General features: G+C 52.9%; 1 protein-coding gene across 1 annotated transcript; it reads right to left on the reverse strand.

The window, feature by feature from the left end:
* Nucleotides 1–4,582: 4,582 nt before the first annotated feature.
* LOC128780911 (ral guanine nucleotide dissociation stimulator-like) lies at nucleotides 4,583–8,076 on the reverse strand. The gene is made up of 3 exons (XM_053924463.1): nucleotides 7,483–8,076; nucleotides 6,750–6,860; nucleotides 4,583–4,780 (listed from the first exon to the last, which is right to left on the reverse strand). The coding sequence occupies exons 1-3, from the start codon at nucleotides 7,573–7,575 to the stop codon at nucleotides 4,583–4,585; spliced, it is 402 nt and encodes a 133-aa protein (XP_053780438.1). The 5' UTR covers nucleotides 7,576–8,076.
* Between the last annotated feature and the right edge of the window lie 4,418 nt (nucleotides 8,077–12,494).

The following is a 12,494-nucleotide window of genomic DNA, read 5'->3' on the forward strand; positions in this document are numbered from 1 at the left end:
TCCCTCCCCAAGTCCCTGACCTCACAAAAGCCCCTCCCTATAAGCCTAGAGACTTCTTTGTGTCCCCCAGATGTGTCATCTGCCAGTCTGGTCAGATCAGCTGAGGGTGGAGGTTGGAAGACTGAGAAAGAAAGGGGTGCGATGAATTTGGGGACAGGAGCCATTCCAGAAAAAGAAAGGCCTGAGAGATCCAGGGCAGACTTCCTGCCCCACACCCACCCTTTTGCCTCCCTGAGCCAGGAAGGAGAGGACAGAAAAGGGGAGGGAAACAACAAAACAAGGATCGAGCTATCCCACGGGATCCCACAACCAGCCACCAAACAGCAAGTCCAGCGTGGAGGGGAGGTGGCTAGCACAGGGGTACAAGCATCCAGGTCACAGCCCTGCAGGAAACCTGCCCCCTGCTTCCCACTCCAGGCCCCAAAGAGCTGTGAAGGCTCTTCCCTGTTCATCTTTTGAAAAATGTTCAAGGTCAGATCTTTTTTCTGTCCAACTCCTGCTGTCATTGGGGTCTGAGCAGGCTCATCATTTTCCAGAAAGCCTTCCTGCACTTACTCAGTTGGATGCAGGCAAGCCTTTCCAGCACCTGTACACCCACCCAGGCCATACCCCTGCCCTCTTTCCCTTATCCATCCAGCAGGGTTCATAAGCCTAGGGGAGGTGTCACCTCAGAGTATCACTTGATTGATCCTCCGCAGGTTGTCAGCCCTGGGGACTGGCCTCCAGATCCTGCCCAAGCCCAAATCAGCTTATGAGGCTCCAGGTCCGAAGCCTTGAAGGTTAAGTGCTGCCGGAGAATGACTACAAAATACCCCACTGGCCCTTCTAGGTGGAGTGACTGGGAATCAGCTCCTGCTGTGTATTAACCCCGCTGCTGTTACCACCTCAGGCAGGACAGGCAGAAGCTTGAAGACCTATTCAAGTGTTCCCTCGCTTTGCCTAGAGGTACTCCTGTTCTCTCACCAGGGACACAGAGGGACAGGGTCGGGTGGGTGCCTCTAGGCGGCAGAGGGCATTCCAGGTCCGGACAAGAAGCAGATGCCCTCTCAGTCTCTAGATCTGGTGGGCGAACCTCAGTTCAACCTGGCCCCGGAGGAAAACGGGGCACCTTCCTTCCCCTGCAGGGCGAGGCAGAGCCTCTCCACTCCCCTGCGGACCGTCTTGGGTCCGGCACCTGCAGCTCCCCTCCCCTTTTGGGAAAGGGGGAGTGGTCCTGAGACCCTCCGAGTGTCCTCAAGGTTTTCCTTCTTGAGGCTCTCCCAATCCCAGCTTTACTTGACAATTTACCCCCAACGCTAGGTCACCGTTCACACCTCCCCCCGACCTCCCAAGGCCCACCAGCAGCCAAGCACAGCACAGTGCACGTCTCGGGACCGGAAGGGGACCCAGAAATGCTCAGAACCAGCTGGACGGTTTACACCCTAGAGCGCCAGGCAGCAGGCGTTAACGGTTTTACCTGCTCTCCCACCCGCCCCACCCTTGCTACATTTCCTTTCTTCCAGCAACCTTTTCTGTCCTGTCCCCCGCCCCAGTGTCACTTCGGTCAACTCTCTTTGCCCTTTTCCTCTTAAAGCCCACTTCCTCCGCATCGAAGGCAGCGGAGCTCAACAGTTTGCTGCGCTCCAGTGAGAAAGACCCCGCCCAGCCTCTAAACCCCACCTCTCCTCTGGGCGGTTCTGATTGACAGCACAAGTGAAAAGGATTCTTAATATGATCACATTACTGCCCTCGCATGTTCATAGCCTTTGTCCTCACGGAAAACGTGTTTGTATACAAGATCGCCCTTCCTGGAAACTCTTTAATTCTTAGGTAAAAGTTTATTAAAGTAAGACAATACAAAACATTCTTTTTAAGAATAGCACAAGAAATACCACACATTTTGCTGCATATGTGTACATTTCCACAGAATGAGCAGAAACATCTTTAATGCTTGTTTGAAGGATAAGAAACTAGAAAGATAATACTGACAGAGCTGAGCCAGAGGCAAGACCTCTGAGATACACTGCATAGGAAGCAAGAGCATTTCAAACATGAGGAAGGTGAAACGCACTTCACACTGTCAGGTAGCTGCAAAGTTTGAGATGCCCAGAGCAGGCTTCTATTTTTTCTCTAAATATACTTTATTAATTATGCTATTACAATTGTCCCTTTCTTTTCCTCCCCTTTATTTCCCTTTGCCCTGTAGTCCACCTCCCACCAGCATTCCCCACCCCCTTAGTTCATGGGTCGTACACATAAGGTCTTTGGCTTCTCCATTTCCTATACCATTCTTAACTTCTCCCTGTCTATTTTCTACTTACCATTTATGCTTCTCATTCCCTGTAACTTTTCCCCTATTCTCCCTCCACCCCTTCCCTGCTGATAACCCTCCATGTGATCTTCATTTCTGTGATTCTGTTCCTGTTCTAGTTGTTTGCTTAGTTGGTTTTGTTTTAGGTTCAGTTGTTGATAGTTGTGAGTTTGTTGTCATTTTACTGTTCATATTTTTGATCATCTTTTTTTTCTTAGATAAGTCCTTTTAACATTTCATATAATAAGGGCTTGGTGATGATGAACTCCTTTAACTTGACCTTATCTAGGAAATACTTTATCTGCCCTTCCATTCTAAATGATAGCTTTGCTGGATAGAGTCATCTTGGATGTAGGTCCTTGCTTTTCATGACTTTGAATAGTTTTTTCCAGCCCCTTCTTGTCTGTAAGGTTTCTTTTGAGAAATCAGCTGATAGTCTTCTAGGGACTTCTTTGTAGGTAACTGTCTCCTTTTCTCTTGCTGCTTCTAAGATTCTCTCCTTATCTTTAATTTTGGGTAACTTAATTATGATGTTCCTTGGTGTGTTCCTCCTTGGGTCCAATTTCTTTGGGACTCTCTAAGCTACATAGACTTCCTGGAAGTCTATTTCCTTCATCAGATTGCAGAAGTTTTCCTTCATTATTTTTTCAAATAAGTTTTCAACTTCTTGCTCTTGTTCTTCTTCTTCTGCAGCCCTATGACTCAGATGTTAGAGGGCTTAAAGTTGCCCCAGAGGTTCCTAGGCCTCTCCTCATTCTTTTGAATTCTTGTTTCTTCTTTCTGTTCCAGATGGATGTTTATTTCTTCATTTTGTTCCAAATTGTTGATGTGAGTCCCGGTTTACTTTCCTTCACTGTTGGTTCCCTGTATATTTTGCTTCATTTCACTTTATGTAGCCTTCATTTTGTGACCAAGCACAGTCAATTCTCTGAGCATCCTGATGGCCAGTGTTGTGAACTCTGCATCAGATAGCTTGTCTATCTCCTAGTTACTTAGCTCTTTTTCTGGAGTTTTGATCTGTTCTTTTCATTTGGGCCATATTTCTTTGTCCGGGTACCTCTTAAGTTGTAAGGGGGAAGAGCCTTAGGTATTCACCAGGGCAGGGCAACCCTCCTTGCTGTGTTGTGGCATAGTCTGTGGGGGAAGAGTTAGAGAGGAAACAATGCCACTTGATTGGATTGCTCTAGCCCCACTATCCAACCCACTCTCCCGTGAGATGGACTTTCTCCCACTGTAGCAAATCCCACAGGGTTTTACAGCTAGAGGTTTTGAGCCTTTAGTTTCTGGGTCATACAGCCCCTCCTCAAATGCATGGTCCATTGCCTTGGGTGTGTCATCCCACCAGCTTGGCTGCCTGTCACCACACTTGCTACCAGTATGGATGAATGTTTCTTTAACTCCTTGGTTATCGGAGTTCCATGCAGGTTGATATTCTGGCAGTACTGATTGTTTCTTGTTTTTAAATGAGTTGTTATCCACTTTTGGTTGTGTGAGGAAGCAAACGGTTTCTACCTATGCCTCCATCTTGGCTGGAACTTCTTCCACATCTTTTTGAATCAATAAAGTGGCACACTCCTGAAGGCTGTTATTATTGGATGCATGCACATGCAACTCCTCAGGTCCCTGAACTCCAGAAGAGGGAAGAGGTGAGTGGTGACGCAGGAACTGGAGTTCTAGCACCAGTCTGCTCCACGGACACCCCACCTGGGTGAGACAAATGCTCAGGGCGGGCATCTTTAAGACCCAAAGAACAACACTCACTAAAAGGAGGATATTACCTCCTTTTACCTCCAAAAGTGCTTGCTGGCAGTGAGAGCTTAATACACATTGTCAAAGACGTGAACTCCATCCAGACCCATCTCCCACATGCGAGTGGGCCTGGTGCCCCGTCCACTGCCCAGAGAACCCTAATGTGGTAACACCAGATATCAGGACAAGAAGCATCTAGCTGGAATCTCAAACTGCTTGACAGGTTGTTTTCCATGTGCCTTTCCAAAGTCAGAAATGCCACGGGCCACTGATGGGTGAGGCTGGTGACATGTCATGGAGGCGAGAGAAACAAGTGCCATGAAGAACCACGGCACGCCAGCAGCCCTTTCTGCAGAGCCAGGCAGCCACTAAGACCTGCCAAGGCTGGTCTCCAAAGTAGTCGCTACAAAAACCTGTGAGGTTTATCGTCCACCACACCAGTTTTCAGAGAACACACTGAGGATCAGACAGACGTGGTGACCTTTTCAAGACACAAAGCTAGTGGTGGGCAGAGTCACCACTGTGCCATAGGGGGGTGTGGGTTCACCTAGTCAGCAGCTGGTCCAGGAAGCGGTGGGCGCTGGAGAAGGCCGGGTGGATGGACATGAAGATGGAGATGCGGCGGGTGTATCCACCCAGGAAAGCCGGGACCACGGGTGCCATCACGTTGTCCAGTGTGCCTACCCAGAGGGCCCGCATCCTGCAGGCCTCCCGAAGGTCAGGTGTTAACTCGGGTGCACACTGATGGGACAAAGGAGGGACACGCAGTCAGCCACATCACCATGAATGACCAGGAGGCCTGAGGTCTGTCTCGGGCTCACCTAGGATCTCCCAGGCCCTCAGGGACATGAAATGAGGAGACACAGGAGTGCCCTTGTGGAGCAGTTCTAGGTTCCAAAAGTACGATTTAAGTTTGGTGGGGTGTGTGTTTGTGCGCGTGTTTACGATGGCACTTTCCAAGCATTTTTTAGCAGAGGAACATCAGACATCCTTGTGTTGAGTCTGTAATGAGAGTGTTGTCCCCACGAGACCTCAACAGACACCTCCGTTATAGAGATGAGAACACAGAGGCTTCGGGGCGTCAAATGGCTTCTCAGCGTCATGCAGGTCAGAACTGAAGATGGTCCTGCCTGACATTCCCTCCCGCTCCCTCAGACTTCTGACGTGGATGGAGAGTGTCGGGGAACCCTGCCCCTCCCCAGTTTACACACAGTGCCCAGGATAGACACGGCCCATGAGATGCATGGACTTCAAAACAGACACTTATCTCTCCTCTTTTGACATGAAAGGGTGTTTGAGACCCTCACTATAAAGATCCCAGATTCCGCAAATGGGCAACTGCCTGGAGACCCCAGACTGGAGCCAGCCCATCACAGGCAGGCATCTGGGCAGCAGACCCGGGAAGGAGCAAATCCATGTGGCAGGTGAAAAGCTGAGAGGTGACTGAAGAACCTGGCAGGGGATTCCAAGTCAGGGAACGCTGGGATTGCCTTGGACAGCTCGTCATCAGACGGGTCAAATCGGACAAGACTGAGGAAACCCCAGGCCAGGCTGGGGGCAAGGCAGCAGCCGCCCTGAGAAACTGCTGTTGGCACTGTCCCTGCTACAGCCTTTTCCATTTGGAATCTGTCTGCGCCTGTTAAATTGTACATGCGCATGTCCTTCCACCAGCAGTCCCAACCCTGGCCACACATCTCCACCTGGGGACAGTGTATATCAGGGTGAGTCGTGTCCCCCAAATTCCAGGACTTTGTGACCTGTGAAGCTTCACTACATGCCTGTTTTAGGATTAGGGTTTTTAAGGAAGGAGTGAAGTTTGAGTTCACGGAGTGGGACCTGGTGCAGTATGACTGGAGTTCTCTGAAGAGGTGAGGGGGACACATGCAGCACTGAGGGGAGTCCATGTGACCCAGAGAGAGCAGACAGCCATCTACAAGCCAAGGAGAGAGCCCTGTGGAGAAGGCAGCCCAGCCGACACACTCATCTCTAAGGGTCTAGTCTCCAGAGCTGTGAGGAAAGCAACGTGTGCTGTTTCTGCCTCCTGACGTGGCCTCGGGTCCCGGCAGCCCGAGCAAACTAACACAGTCCCCTCGGACACACAGAAGGGTTTTTGGAAGCACTGCTGAAGTGGCACCTGAATTGAGTTACATGGAGGCCCAACAGCACTGAAAGGCTGCATGGCTGAGGACAAGGTCCTCCCTCATCCAATACTAAGAACATAAGTGAAGCCACAGCTCTGACCTGGAAGGCCTTGTGATGTGTTCTGTGGGTGAGAAGTAGCAGAGAAACATATAGAAGAGCTTCATCCTGCCCTCCCCTTGTCTGTGTGTAAACCATGATGACACATGTGGGGACGTGTAGACTTGCAGACAGTCTGCAAGGACAGTGGAGCTGACTGCTCCCCAGGATCCCTGGGCCGGGTAGTTAAGAGGAGAAAACAGCAAAATGCAGATGTGCTCGTGCTCTGCTGTGCAGTGAACAACACACTTTTTTCTCTAATTTTCCTAGGAATATGTGAGGAGTGTCTCTACCCGCCTTGGAGCTGGTGGGAGGAGTGGAGGTGCAGGTCGCGTGTGCATGGGACCGTGGGACACTCCAGTGGGGAAGCTCTGCAGGGCCCCAGGGGGGTTCCCAGCTTTGAGACTGGTCTTGTCCCTCCCTGCTCATCCTGCTTTCCTGGGTGTGGAGACCCCTCTGGACCAGCTCTCACCTCAGACCAGCGCTGGATTGGGGTGTTGGCCTGGCGCACCTGCCTCGTGGCCCGGTAGGTGGTGTAGATGGACCCGTGGCCCAGCGCCTCCACGATGTCCTTGTTGGAGCTCTGCAATGACAGAGCTGGGCACTGAGCTCTTCCCGGAGGCCCAGGAGCTTCCCCCCAATGTGTGCCTCTGAGTAATGGCAGACCTAGCCAAGTAGTACACGGTCCCTCGGGACACAGTGCGGATGTTCCCTCAGCCCTGCTGACGTGAGGGCACGACTGAATCCTGTCAACAGGGCCTGGCTGAGTCCTTGAGGAAAATGACCTGCTCCATGAAGTGGGATGGAGATGAATATGGCCACTGCTGCTCACCCGTGCTTCGCTGAGAACACAGATTGCAGGAAAGGCATCCAACACCTTAACCCCACCTCCTGCTTTTTTGCACAAACCTCCCTATCCAGTGTGATGACACTGGCTGGTCCACAGGATGCCTGGGGCAGGTAGGTAAACAATCGAAAGGAGCAGAAAGCAGACACAGCGAGGATTTTGTTTTCTCTCTGCTCCCAACAGAAATGTTAAAACTGTTTTCATAGTTCTTCCCTGCCAGGAATCTGGTCAGGAGGGTTGGAGGTAAAGATATTTGTGAGGGGAGTGGTCCTTCAAAAGCTTTGAGGCCCCACACTTGAGTCTGGGTTCTAGTCCCACCCCAGGGAGCCTGGGGTCCTCGGTGTGGGCCAGCTCTCACCTCAGACTGGCACTGGATGGTGTTCCTGGCCAGGCGCTCTTGTGCGTTGCACCGGTCGAGGGCGGACGTAAACCCCTCAGCCAGCTCCTCCATGATCTCCGGGGTGGAGCTCTAGGAAGACAGAGCCCGGTCCGGGCCAGGAGGCATCAGGGGCTTCCCTGGGCATTGCCCCTGGGGCAGACAGACGCCCAGCACAAGTTGTGCTCCCCACTGCAGATGCAGAGGGAAAGACCTCCAGCCAGTGAGCCAACAAGATGACAGCTTGAGGACTCTCGATGAGCAAGCGGGCAGGGGAGCTTGGGCCCCAGCACTCAGCTTCCCATCGTGCCAGCCATGACCTGGGCAATGAACATGACCGACAGACCCACCAGGCTTTCAACCGTTAACAATCTGCTCTGGCCCAGGATGAGCGCCCCTCCTCCCACGCTTTCCCTCACCACGCCAGACACACTCACACAGGCAGGATAGCAGGGAAGGGGTGTGTGGCTTCCCCGGGTCGAGTCCCAGTTGGGGCCTGGTCTGGAATGGCCTGCCCTGGGCTGCCCTCTGTTACCTGAGGGTGCCTCTTGTCAGAGGCTGACATATGTCTGTGGCGATGTTGATGCCAAGATCTAATGCGGCTGAGACATCCCTCAGTCCGGGCTTTCTTCTGCCCAGAGCCTCGGGAAGTCGGGAAACACCAAGGAATCATCCTTCTCTCTCAACTGTTTGCAGTCAAGTGAGAGGATAGGGGTGCTTGGTTACCAGAATTCTAAATTCCCTTGTGACCTGTCACCAAGGAAGTGAGGTGCCCCATCAGGGTTCCATTACCTGGGCCCCTTCCTATCATGAGAGCCACCCACAGCCCCCTGGAGGCTGTTGACCACTACCTGTCCTTGCCCATGTCATCTGCACACCTGTGTGATGATATCCCGCACAGCCTTCCCCACAGTCCCCTGGGAACAGACCAGGTTCCCAGCCTTGAGGAGAGAGCTGAGTGCGGACCTCTGGCACTTTGGCTCTTTTGAAAACTCAGCGCCTTCCAGGTGCTCACAGCACCTTCCATGGGAACTGAAAGCAGGCTCTGCTGGTGGCCCAGATCCCAGAGCAGCCACCTCCAGGGGTCAGCAGTCTTCTCCCCGCCCTCAGGGGATCTCTGGTGCAGAAAACAAGTTTCCCACAGGCCCGTGCTGTGACCCCCCCTGAAAGAACCTTTGGCATTCATCCCTCCCCCATAGCTTAGTGCGCATTAATTCATCATGCTTTACCTTTGCCTCTCAAGTCCACTGCACCCTTGAGTGTGGGGATGGGGTGCTGGTCAGGTTTTGTGTGTTTTCATTTCCATTGCCCAAGTACCTAGAATACGTTGTACTGTGGCAGGAGCTTAATATCCATGGTGAGTGAATGCTTGGACGAGACCGGTGTTGTTGTCCCTTTGTGGAGTTGGAAAGACAAAGACTCAGACACATAGTGAGTTGGAGTCCCTCGGAGAAGCAGCAGGAACCCCACACAGGTCCTCCCTCTGACCGCTGTGGCATGCTCTGCTCACTGCCCCACCCCTGCCAGGATACAGACTGACTGCAACCCCAGAGAGGGTGTCTGGTGGGATGGACACCAGTCTGGGTGCAGGTGGCCCCCCAGCATCGACTCTGGCTCTTCCAAACCTGAGGACTTGGCATAAGGTCTCTAAGACTGGGTGGGTTTGCTGGTGGTTGAATGTGCATTGAAAGGCCCCCCTGCCTGAACAAAAGTAGCAGGAGTCAGTTACCTTTCTCCATCCCTCGTGCTCACAGCCAGTGTTTTCAGCATGTTTCTCCTTTTGCCGAGTTTCCTCCCCTTTCAAGCTTGCCCTTGACTTCTGAGCCAGTGGAGCTGGCAGAGCTCACTGAGGTCAGCACCGCCTCAGAGAAGCCATGCTCCTGGCCCACGCCTGAGGGCCCAGATGTCAGGGGCTTTCCTGAGAATTGCCTTTTGGAAAGGGGGTGCTAGAGAGGAGAACCTACAGGAGCGCCAGAAGAGCACCTAAGGTAGTAAGTAGAGGACTATCTAGAGAAGTACCTAGAACAGTACCTATAGTAGTGCCCAGAGGAGTGTGGAGAAGAGTACCGGGAGGAGGAGTTAGAGGAATGCTCCTAGGCAGCACCAAGGGGGATTGGACGTGTCTCAGCCTGTCCCTTGCATGGTCCTCCCACCCTGGTTCCCTTGGTTCTCAGACAAAACCTATTAGGGTCCCCATGTAGGGGGCTTCTCACCCGCACCTGCACGCTTCGTCTAGTTTTGCAGTGGATGAGTACACGAATATTGGGGGACTGGATGAAAGTGAAGCAGCCCCATCGCTGTGGTGTGGCTACACAGGGCTTCAGCACAGAGACGACACTGTCCCCTCATTCAGCACTAGCCGCTGCTCTTTTCTGTCCTGGTGCAGCCAACACTGCACCCCTGATCAGGTCCCACAGGACCCGCCTCTCCAGTTCTTTGAGGAGCCAGGGTCTCTGTGGTTTCTGATCTTCTAGGCCCAGTGGCCTCAATTCCTCCTCAGGAGGAATGCCATGGTCAGTCCCTCTGGGCTCATGAGAATGACCTCCTTGAGCCTGAGCGTCCTGCCAGGGTCAAGGACCTCTCTGCTCCTCTCAGAGCCCAGCCTGCTCTTGCCACGCACCCAGTTCCCCACCCCCATGGCAGCAGGTTCACCCATCACCTGCCCTCCCTGCTGTCCCCCGAGGCTCTTCCACTGACCCTCTGCTCTGCCCCAGGCAGCTCCAGGGGGCATTCACCCTTTCTCTCTGACCTGGCTTCTCTTCCACGGGGCCCCACAGCCAGTTCAAATCCTCCCTGGGTCTGTCTCATCCTTCAGTTCTGTGAGAGGAAGCGTATGGACATTGGTGAAGGTCCTAATTCTCATTTTACCTAAACTAACCCTTGTTAAGTTGGGAGAAAGAGGACAAGTTAAAAGGAATAAAAAGCAATTGTGGCAATAAACTTCAGTGTGAGTGATCTGACAATTATCTAAATGTTGTCTTCGCCACACCCCCTGTTCCTCTGAATGAAGCAACGAGAGGCACCTTGAGGCACTTTTAAAATCAGGATTTTATTAAAGAGGAGAGTTTCAATCACCAAGCAAACCATTCCCACAGACACTTCCAGGACAGTGAGAATAATGTGGACTGTCGCTGTGGAGGGGAGGCATCCGTGCCAGCCCTGGGCTGTGGGTCTGCCCACCCCATGAACGTCGTATAGACCAGGACACAGGCTCCCAGATGTCTGGTGATCTCTCCAAGGACACAGCGTGGGCGAGACGTGGTTCCGTGCTTCGCACCAGGTCCGGGGGGAGCCTGGCCCTGTTCCCAGGGTCTCTGAGGGTGGACCCCCACTCAGACCAAGGCAGACAGCCACAAAGCCGCATGGTGCTTCCTAGGGCACCAGCCACAGCCCCAGCAGCTCTGACCCCCAGAGCTCAGGGAGGACCACAGGGGATCCCCACGTTTGGTTTCTGTTGCCCATTTCTGAGCTTTCTCTCTGCATGAGGGCTGTGACCACACCGCAGCACGTTTGCCCAGCTCAGTCTGAATCATAACCCGGTGAAATAGATACACTCTTGTGAAAACATCAGCACGCTCTTCTTCACCAAAGGTAAACTGAGCCTTTCACTGGTCTGGAAGCTTTCCAGTTTTCTGCCTTTTCATCTCCTTTCCTCAGCTTGTTTTGATGGCCCATAACATCAACCGTCAGAGAGAAACGAAGGTAAACAGCCTGGCAAGTCCAAGCACCTGGGTCCCGGTTGCACCAGCAGCAGACCCTGGAGAGAGGGAGCTGGCAGGGAGGCCTGGGTGGGCCTCACGAGCACCCCACACCAGTCCCTTCCTGATGGGGGACGGGAGCGCCTCGCTGGCTCTTGTCTCTGTGAAGCTCCCACACATAAACATTTCAGCTAATTCTTTAAAAGAAATTTCTCTCTCTCTCTCACTCTTGCTCTCTCGCTCTCTTTTTGTTCCTCTGGAGAACCCTCAGTAACACAGATGGCATTAAGAAGGCAGGAACTGAAACATTAAAATCTTTCCTGAACTCATAACCCAACCTGATCAGCTGTGTCCTCGATGAGAAAAAAGGGGCCCTGGATCTCCAAAGTGTTCAGAATGAGGCCAGTGACCCTGAAAGCTCTGTGGCCCCACCCCCTCTGATGAGAAAACCAGAGCCATGAGCTGTGTTTGTGGACACAAGGAAAAGGGCCATGAGGGACCAGGAAACATGCAGAGCCCTGGCCCCTCTCACCTGCTTCTCCCACCTGGAATCTCCTGACTCCTCCCACTCAGAATGCACGCTGGAAGAGGGCAGGACCCAGGCAGAGCTGGCCTGATTCCAGGCCCAGCTCCACACACCTGACTCCCAGCCTGACCCTGGCGGCTTGGTAGTTCGCCTATCCCCGTGTTCCTGCTGAGCTCCTGGGAGTCACCTAACATTATCTGAGAGCGGCAGATGCCCTGTTACTGTGACTGACACCCAGGTCCCTGAAGGAGTTCCTCCCATCCCGTCAGATCTGCTCTGGTAAAATGAAGCACAGAGGACCCTCCAGCAGTCTCTGGCAGCCATCCTCTCCTCCCTGCGTCTCTGCAGCTGGCCCTCAGCCACACACAGGTCCTGACTCCTTTTTACCAGCACAGCCTCTGTTTCTGCCCTGGTGATGGGCCCTGGCTCTGGTGGGAGCCCCACAGAGGGGCTGCAGGTGCGGACCCTAGACCGGGAACTGAGAGGGGCTGACATCCCTGCCTGAGAGGCTGTGGCCCTTCACACGCTGTGCACCCAGTGGTCAGCTCTGTAACTGCAAGTAGGTGAAACCACCTCTCTGATGCTCCCCTCTGATCCTGGTTAGGAGGAGGAGATTCAGTGATGTTGTAAAGAGTTTCAGCCCTGTACTCCAAGTAGTGTCTGTGCTCAATGAAATTTTGTTATTGTCCTCTATTTAGACTGTCAGCATTTTCTTCCATATGCATCAGTACCTTTAAGATGACACATAACCTTCGGGTCTTAGCGCACAC

This window comes from Desmodus rotundus, chromosome 5 (genome assembly GCF_022682495.2).
Source record: "Desmodus rotundus isolate HL8 chromosome 5, HLdesRot8A.1, whole genome shotgun sequence".
Taxonomy (NCBI): Eukaryota; Metazoa; Chordata; class Mammalia; order Chiroptera; family Phyllostomidae; genus Desmodus; species Desmodus rotundus.

Bases quoted from the DNA above. Each gene is read 5' to 3' on its own strand.
- LOC128780911 (XM_053924463.1), bottom strand. From the start codon at position 7,575: ATGGAGGAGCTGGCTGAGGGGTTTACGTCCGCCCTCGACCGGTGCAAC. The intron at 6,861-7,482 runs GTGAGAGCTGGC...CTGTCATTGCAG, and splicing joins CCATCCAGTGCCAGTCTGAG to AGCTCCAACAAGGACATCGT. The intron at 4,781-6,749 runs GTGAGAGCTGGT...TTGTCCCATCAG, and splicing joins CAATCCAGCGCTGGTCTGAG to TGTGCACCCGAGTTAACACC.